The 9,625-nt window shown below is 42.7% G+C and overlaps 1 protein-coding gene across 1 annotated transcript; it reads right to left on the bottom strand.

Annotated features, from left to right (window-relative positions):
- Nucleotides 1-2,953: 2,953 nt before the first annotated feature.
- nudc (nudC nuclear distribution protein) lies at nt 2,954-9,309 on the bottom strand. Its single transcript, XM_080515659.1, has 9 exons — nt 9,155-9,309; nt 8,107-8,184; nt 7,772-7,981; nt 7,621-7,695; nt 7,429-7,542; nt 5,959-6,153; nt 5,801-5,884; nt 5,599-5,717; nt 2,954-3,147 (listed from the first exon to the last, which is right to left on the bottom strand). The coding sequence occupies exons 1-9, from the start codon at nt 9,227-9,229 to the stop codon at nt 3,096-3,098; spliced, it is 1,002 nt and encodes a 333-aa protein (XP_080371785.1). The 5' UTR covers nt 9,230-9,309; the 3' UTR covers nt 2,954-3,095.
- Between the last annotated feature and the right edge of the window lie 316 nt (nt 9,310-9,625).

Genomic DNA, 9,625 nt, shown 5'->3' with positions numbered 1-9,625 from the left:
TTGTCGAGTCTTTTAACACTTTGTTCAGTCTTTTAGCATCTCACCCAGACTTGAAGCATCGAACATCTGGTCCAGTCGTTCAAGGTCTTATTTCATCATTTAGCTCTCTTGTCTCTTCACATGTTGTCCTTTAGTGTCTTTAAGCGTTTTGTTTTGGTTCCTCTGATCACATTCTGGTTCATTCTCTTAGTCTCACTTTTTCTTTCCACGGTCACTTATTTTTTAATGTGACTGAATTATTTCCAATTGTGACGTTTACATAAACTCTGAATAAACTCAGACTCTGCTGGTTTACGTGGACAGAATCTGTCCCATTTCAATCAGTGGACTGACATGTTCCGTGTTCACTGTGATCATGAAGAGACCTTTGTGCTTCCACTGGTTTTACTCCATGTCTGTTGTATTTTTCAGTGTCAGGTAGTTTATCATTTGCACACAAAGCTCAGAAAAGGAAATCTACTCGGACTGACTGGATCTTACCTCACGAGGTTCCAGTTCATTTCAATCTGATCAGGACAAAGTAATCAGTTTATATAACGTGGTTTTAATCAGATGTGATTACTTGTAACCACAGCTAATGTCATCACAGAGCTGAAAGACTGAAAGGCTTCACGTTAATCATCCATTGGGGAAAAAAAACGTCCCGCTAAGTTTAGTTTGAATCAATTCTCCATTTAAAAAAAAGTGGTTATTGGAGTTACAAGAAGATCCAAAGGAAAAAAAAGCTGTAAACTGTTGGTTAAAGTGAAGAACAGCTTGGAAAAACGTTCACTGTGTAGAGAGCAGGTCAGTTTGCTCCTGTGTCCGCTCCGTCAGTCGTTTCCACTCCCTGAGCAATTTCACACATTAGCAAGAGCTGCTAGCCGCCATCAGCTCCTGTATGTTTCCGCCGGTTGCCGCAGCGACGGCGACGGCCTCCCGCCATCCTCCAGAGGCAGACGACGCGTCCAGACGTCACTTCTGGACGGGGAAGGAGGTTTTAGCCGGAGCTCTCAGCTCACAGGTGAATACTCAGGTTTTATCTTACACCTTGTAAGCTTCACGGTAAATATCCTCTGCTGGAAATGGCAGACAGAAAAGGGGAACATCTATGCAAATGGGTGAATCCGTTTTGGGAAAAGGTACGAGAATACCTGGGGAAGTGGGCGGGATCAACAATACCTGTATCGGCAAGATGACCGAACGGAAGTACCTAATATATCAAAATATGACCTGGCAGTGCTCCAGATATATATATTAAAAAAAGAAAATGGATGGAACTAATGTTGGAGATGGTATCACATGCTGGCTTTCCTGCTTGTAACACTGCCATAATCTAAAATCTCTGCATTTATAACCGTACGATTGTTGGACATCTACTCTGGTTGTTGTGTATGCAAGTATTCATTACAGGCCACTAGATATATTGGAGTTAAAAGAAATACTCTGTATATGTTTAAAGAAATAAAAATAATGATTAAAAAAAGAAAAAACATTAGTTTTTTGCTCATGAAATGTGTTTGGTGGATCCTCATTGGCCCACCAAACATCTCAGATAAATGAAACACACTTTTCATGAGGGGATCTACCTCTGTTGATCATTCTTATAGTGTGTTTTAGATTTATGTTTGTTATCTTGTAATTTGTAAATATTCCCCCTAAGTTCTCCAGGTTCTTTGCGAGTTGGTTTTTCTGCATCTTGTGCAAACATCCTGAGTTTTAGTGCCAAAGTGTCTCACACCGGTTACATCATCACCTTGTTTTGAAACTATTTCTTGGATTTTATTTTTATTGTTTTCCTGCTTCACTCTGAATCTTCCTTTAATTGACTGTAGACGCTACTTTTTATACGGCCCGACAGAAAAAATAATGATCAAAAAAATTATGATCTGGGAGATGACTTTTCCTTGACTGGAAGGTGAAGATTTATTATTTTGCAATATAATAAAAGGTATAATTTTTGTTGGAGGAAGTGTGGGAAGTGGGGGAGTTTTACTCATATTTTAGGATTATCTAAAAAAACAAAAACGAAAAGGGAAACTGTGTACATATTGTGGATCCTACCAGAGGATCTGGTATGCAGAGAGTGTAGGTACTTAGTAAGAGCTCAAGAAACAGTTTTATTTTCTTAGACCGAGGCCTCGAGAACTTTAAGAGGAAAGATCAAGTACGACAACACCAAGTAGAGTTTGACTTCAGTGTTAGTCCCGTATTGAGAAGAACTAGGATTCATAGCTAATACTCAGGAGACTGGTCGTGTTTTATTTGCAGCCAATATATAATGGAAACCGATCTGGGACCGATGGGATTTCAATTACATGCGATTAGAAGATAGACGGATGGTTTGGGAATGAGTGATCATCGTCCTGAGTGCAGTTCTACTCACCTGACGGCAGAGGTCGCAGTTCCTGCTGAAATTGGGCTGCATGACGTCAGGTGAACCCGACGACCTTATAGAGTATATATTGCAATAAAGGTACGAATAAATACAATGAAGTAGATGTTAATGTGTTGGTTGTTGCAAACAACAGTTTCTGAGACTCCCAACATCCTTACACATCTTCAAATCACCTAAAACATGACTTATGAGACCGATATATACTAAACTCATATTTTTTCTAAACTTTTTTGCCGTTTTGATGCGGGGTAACTTGGGAGCCTTGAAAGATACTGAATAAATTACTAAAGTCATGAACGTGATTGGAGTTTAATCAGTCACTGCAACAGTTACTGAGGAAGAGAATATGTAAACTAGAGAACATGTACGTCTTTAAAAATCACCTTGAGTTTGATAGTTATTCCTCCCAGTTCATTTTTAGAAAGCCTTAAAGTGACTTATCAGTGAAATGTACTTCCACCTCCTCCTCCTCACGTCATAAAGAAACACTGCCCTCTTGTGGCCTCATCTTACAGTTAATTTTTTTTCTTTCTTGCAGACATCTTTTACATCCAGTTTGCTGACTAAAGACAATCATTTTGCTTTAAATCATTTATTTAAAAAAACCAACATATGCAGACCACATGCAAAGGGACAATGTGAATCATCTGAGTCGAAGGTCCGACTGAGGGAAACGGAGAATCATGTCCAGTGAGCAGGTGAAGAGGAGAAACGAGTCTCAGCTGAACTTGGCTTTAGAGAAATCCATTTCTGGATGCTGAGCCATGAACCTGCAGAGAGAAGACGACAGGCGTTACTGAGGAGGAGCGTTTGATTCTGCAGGTGCTGCCAAGCCCCACCTGACGGCGCCTCCTACTGGCCAAACCGACTCAGAATGTGACGCAGTAAAAGAAACTGTGGGACAAAGTGAACTTTGTGTCTGGAAGACGACCAATCATGTCTCCAGCCACTGTTGTTGGACCTTTATAGAACTAACGCAGACCCACAGTTAACGAGGAGGAAGAGGCGGAGGAGGAGGAAGAGTTTACATTGAGTAGTGATAAAAGATCCCAACGTAATTTCACTTCATAAATAAACACCGTTGATGTAGGACTTAATGTTAATATGAATATATTTACAAAGTATGAAGGACTGGCTGATGTTTCGGGACATGAACTGTTAATAAGCTCCATTAATGTGACATCAGGGTCAAAACAGAAAACGTTTGCTGTAGATTAGACGTTTGTTTACATGACAACAGTGACTGAAAACAACTTTTTGAAAACACTCCCGTCGACATGGACAGGAGGAAAAATGCTGATGTTTAAAAGCGTAAAGCTGCTGACAGACTGCACTGAGGCCTTGTAATTTGACACCAGCCTCATATTTCCAGTTGTGACTGCAGTGGACGACAAATAAAATGCAAACCTTTTTTTTTTTACAGTAATGCTCATTATTTGACTTAATCAGTTCCATGATAATCCCCATGTGACCAGGTTTAACGGCTCACGTCCACTTCACATCTTCTGCAGGGAATCGTCAAGAAATCGGCTCGTAGCCCAAAATCTATTCCCTCGTCCTCTTATTGCCAATAATAATTAAACTCTACCCTCGTTTAACGGCTCAAACAAACATCTGTGTCTGTCAGGAGCAGTTTGGTTTGAAAAAGGAGCAAATTACAGCCAAAAACACGAACACTTTCCTCTGACAAGTGAAAACAACAGACTGTGGCGACGAGTCAACATGTTGATAAGAGAAGATTTGGTGGATTGAGGCAGAAAGCAGGATGTGGTGGAAACAGACTGGAGCCAGAAGAAACACCAGCAGTGGACCAGACTTTTGGTTTCCTGGATAAAAACACTAAACCTCCCCCTCATCATCATCATCATCTGTTCTCACCAATGAAACCAACAAACATCCTCACCGCTTCTTAAATGTCTGATGATCATAAACTATAGTCGGTTCAAATATGTTGAATTGCCTTCATTTATGCGTTTTCCCATTTCAAGAGCCGTGACAGGAGCTCTCATCATGAAGACACACGACGGGACTCAACATATGAGAAAGTAATAGGTTTATTTCGCAGCAGCAGACGAGTCGAGGACGACGTGAAGACGGATCAAAGTCCATTCAGCAACGATGTGGAAGAAATAGTGAAAATAGTCTCCGGGTACGTCTGAATTGTCCCTCCTTTGTCCTCATGACTGGACTTTACCTTCACCCCCTGGATGATGTCACGGGGGGAAGGAAAGGTGTTAGGAGGCTTCCTAAAGGAGTTAGTGAAGGTGATCACGGTGTGGCAGTCGGACCGCTCTTTCACTTAGTGATGTCATAATAATGCGACGCCGGCGCGAGTTAGTGACACAAGTCTGCCGTGGCGGGGAAAGAACGACAACTTTCTGAAAATGGACTATACAAAGCAGATTTGGGTTTTAGATGATTTAAAGTTGTTCAAAGCAGATTATTACTTTGCAACTTACATGATCGGAGTTTCCCTAAAGGCTCGGATGAGCAGGTTCCTTTAAATGTCGCCGCAAGGAATTGTGGGGCAGCATGAGCTCGCCTCCTTTATAAAGGATGCGTCAGTGCTATGCTATGCTAAAGGAGGCTCTAAAGCACGTGTGGAACTCTGCAGTCCTGCACGTTTTCCATGTCTCCCTGCTTCCACACAGCTGATTGCAATGAGCAGCTGGTTTTCTGGCTCCGTGCTGAACGGTGACGAAGCATCAGGACGTTCAGTGGAGGGAGACGTGGAAAACCTGCAGAGCTTCGGCCCTCCAGGATCTGAGTTTGACACTCCTGCTCTAAAAGAAGCAACGAGCCTCCTTTCCTTTGCTTATTGAGAATTCGGACAGCTAAAAGACAGAACTAGTTTATTATGAGATGATGACGTCACGCAGACCCTCACATTGTCCAACTGTTTGTCCTGCTTCCTTTTCTCACCTTCTACTAACCTCAAGTTGTCTTTTGAGAGAAAACATGCAAACATTCCTACATTTCATACTTTACTGCAGAGAGGAGTTTATTACAGCCTCACATAAAACAATAAGAAGAAGAATATTAAAGCAAAAGTATCGGCAGATCTCCAAGTTGAGGAATCAGGATGAGATGTGAGGAGAAAAGATGTGGATCAGAGCTTCCCTAACTGCGTCACAGTGTCTCCGATGGCCGTTCAGTAAACACAGAGGAACACGACCAACAGCTCGTATATAAACCTCCAGCGCAGCGGAAAGCCCACTCACTTTTTCAGGATGTCTTGTTTCTTCTGCTCTTCGGATGTGGGCAGGCCCATGGACTTCTGCCTCTGGTCAAACATCATCTTCTCCACCATGCCCCGCGTCTCTCCGTCCAGGTCCGACAGCTGGGAGACGAAGGAAGACGAGTCGTTATCGTCGCCTGTTAAAGAACGGCCGCCGCTTACCGGTGGAGGCTGGGTGTGCAAACCTTGGAGTTCTCTGGGCAGACTTTCTTGGTGTTGATTTCTGGATCGGTGGTGACGATGCGGCTCCACCACTCCATCTTATTGATCTGAAACCAACAGGAAGTGACTCGCCTGAAGGGGAAACGGGCCACCGGCCGCGCAGCGCGTCTGCGTTTCCTACCTTCTCGAAGTGGACGGTGACCACCTTGCCGTCGTCGAGGAGCCAGGAGCTCTCCTCCACCTTCACCTCGCCGTAGAGCTGGCCCTGGATGATGGGCGGCTGGCCTTTCAGCCCCACCTTGATGGAGCGCCGCTGGAGGTCCACCACCACGTCGCGACCTTTGATGCGAAAGTTCACGTCGAAAGGCACGACCAGCTGAGGGAGGCAGAGAGAAAATGATGGGATCAGGTTCAGTTCAGCAGCAGGAAGTGGCTTGATGCAAAAGCCCCGAAAGAAGAAAAGCTGCTGGACATTTGATAGAGAAATTCATCTTTATTATTATTATTATTCTTATTATAAGGCTAAAAGAGAATAGGTTCAACAAAAGGTTTAGAAAACAAACTGGACAACTATATGGAGAGAGACACCAGTTAGACAAACCATGATCATATTTATATCACTATTTAAAAGGTTTCTACACAACAGTCTGTCTGTGGTTTTGTAACGTTTTGTTTATGGAGACCGACAATAAAAATAAGTTCCATAAAAAAAAAAAAGATCCATTCTAGGTTAAAGTACATTTACCTTGTTTACTCACTCAAACCTCAGTTTATATAAAAGCACAAGTCGATCAAATCCTCACCATTAACTGGACGTTAGAGATTTTTACTACAGAAGTACCTACTGCCATCTAGTGGCCTTTTAAGATATTGAACATTATACGGGTGGGATACTGATGATGTACTCTCCTAACAAGCTTCCTCTTATTTCAACAAACCTCAGAACTGTGTGTGTGTGTGTGTGTGTTGACCTCCAAACACTGGATACACCAGTATTAAAAGAGAAATGGATGTTGGCTGGGAATATATCCAAAATTAACACGTGATAGACAAGAATAGCTTCAAATTAAATATATCAAAAAAATTGATTTGAATGAATTTTCCTGGATTTTGTAAGAATTAAAAAAAGCCAAAGCAACATCATCTTATAATCCAGTCTGGTTCTCAGGTCTTTCCTTCACAGAAAGAACAGATGTCTTGTCTCTAAATCAACGGAGTCAAACATGTTGGTTGTGGAGCAACATGCCGTCCAAGTTCACCTTAAAGGTCCCATATTGTACTAAATCCACTTTTCTGTGCTTTAAACATCATAAAAGTGCTATTTGGGGTTCAAAAACATCCCAAAAGTGTTTTTTTCATTGATTCCCTCAAGCTTGAGTTCCCAGAGTTAATCCTGAAGTTACCTCGATAAGACAAAACCCAGAGTTAATCCTGAAGTTACCTTAGGGAAAACCCAGAGTTAATCCTGGCGTTACCTCGATAAGACAAAACCCAGAGTTAATCCTGACGTTACCTCGATCTTTTTAGCTGAAATGTGCTCCATAGACTATTAACAATAATCAAACATTATGCATGTGTGAAGTCGGCAGAGAAAACAGTATTTTGGTTCAGGTGTTCTTCAAGATGGTCAGAATAGAGTGAATGTTCTCACGTCCACTTCAGAAAGACTCTGTGTCCACTTGTAGTTCGGCAGATCGGCTCCGTTTCCTGCATTGGGCTTGATTTTATCTTTGTCCTTCTCGTCTTCCTCTCCTTCAGAGTCAGACTGCGGGAAAAGGAAGAATTTGTCAGTAGAGGCAGATTCCACTGTTCGCCGGGAAACAAGCTGTTAAAGTTCACTCACTCCTTTCTCCTTTGTTTCCTTGTTTGACGTTTCTTCCACAGTGACAGTCTTCATGTCATCCTCTTGGCTCTTTTTCTAAACACACAACATAGATCTAAGAGTCACATGTATAGAATGAGAGCGGCAGATTCAACACTGACTGAATCTTTACTTTGTCCAGCTCAGACTGGAGCTTCTCTGCCTCCTCGTCCGTCAGTTCCTGAATCCTCGGCCCGTCCTCTGGTTTCTTCTTCCTCTTCTCTTCAGCCAGCTTGGTGGCTCGCTCCGCTTTCTCCTTCTTCTCCTTCTCCTGCTTGTCCTGCTTCTCCTTGTGGGCCTTCAGGGCCAGCTTACTGTGGCGGCTGAACACCTCCTGGACCAGCTGGAAGAGAGGAGGTGGGAGGAGATGAGACGGCTGGGGTGGATGGAGAGAAGAGAAGAGAAGAGAAGAGAAGAGAAGAGAAGAGAAGAGAAGAGAAGAGAAGAGAAGAGAAAGAGGTGGCTCACCTGCTCTGCTGCGCCTGAATCTCCACCCGTGAAGAAATCCGTTTTGCGTCGCAGGAAACTGAAAAATGTGTTTACTAACTGTAGGAGGAGGAAAAAAGAGACAATGAGTCAGTTTATAATTCTCACATATTCTTGACTGGTGTTGAGATTCAATCAGGTGGAATAGCTTCAAGAGGCAATTCAGGATGTGACCCAAAGAGAGTGTAGACAGTAAATAACACCAGCAGCGCTAGCAACCCAAGACCTGATTATTATTAACACGTCGCTGACTTCCCACCACCAAGTCACTGTTCATTACACGGAGTTGTTGTTTGATTGGCTCTGCACCCCAAAATAAGAACCCACTACTTCTGATACATAAATATCAACAGCTGAAATCGGCAGCTAACATCTTAGAAAGAGGTTATTATCAAAACATCACAGCAAAAACTGACAATTAACAGGAACAGAGGATTAAAGATGTGAGTCTCTGCTCCATTGTGGTAAAAACAATGACCTGAAGCATTTCACCAAGACAACAGGGTGGCTTTGGGGAAATATGCCCCATGGGGGCAAACCTGGAGGAGGCGAGAACCACTGCTGTCAAGAGGCTGAAACAAGCACATGGGTGGATCAAATCGTCTGGAAATCTAACAGTTCTGACTGTGATTATTGACCAAAGTAAAAACCAGTCAGGGGCCCTGTTTTATTATAGAATATCGTGGCCAGATTGAAGGAAAACCAAGACTGCTTTTAATGTGTATGAACCTTGAATTTACTGTATGAACTCTAGTAGTGTAAAGGGGTGACATTTTATGTTTTTCATGTGATATAGGGCTTTCCTCTGGGCTACATATAAGCCGAATTACCGAAATCACACTTTTGATAATAACCGTATAGCTGCAATCCCCATCAAATCATACGTTTCCTAAATATTTCAATTATTTTGTTAAAATATGCGTTATCTTCATGGACCTTCGTCCAAACAGGCGAGCTGCGCGTCGTAGCTTCCAGGCTAACTTGGTTAGCTTCGCGGTTAGCCCGGTGGTTTGGGGCAGGTTGACTTTACCTCGTGAACCCCTCCTTCGTGTTGCTGCGCCATAACGAGCAGCATCCCGTCGTACTTCTCTTCGTCGTCGCCCATGTTGAAGACAAACTGAAACTGTTAGCGAGAGAAACGAGGCAGATAACTGGTGCGTGCTCAAGCAGGCCAGGAGGAGAGTCACGCTCCTCACTTCCTGGAAACAAGTCCCGCCTCACGTCTCTATGGGCCAATTGGAGCGATAAGTTCTGAGTGACAGCTGAATCGGCAAATAGAGTAGCCTGCTGATCGAAGGGCGGGACTTGGGAATATTCTAGAGAAAATTCAAAATTACACGTATTATTTATTATAACAGTAACAGTCATACTCAATACGGGGGGGATAGATAAATGAAGTAAATATTGTTTTCTGTAGTTCAAGCTCTACTTTTAGGTTGTTACTTTTTTGAGCTTGATTTTTTCTCATACTTTTTTCTTTTTTGCCCCTTTTCTTTCTCAC

This window comes from Blennius ocellaris (assembly GCF_963422515.1).
Source record: "Blennius ocellaris genome assembly, chromosome: 20".
NCBI classification, from domain to species: Eukaryota; Metazoa; Chordata; class Actinopteri; order Blenniiformes; family Blenniidae; genus Blennius; species Blennius ocellaris.
Note: the sequence above shows the minus strand (reverse complement) of the source record. Positions and strands in the feature narration are given on the sequence as shown.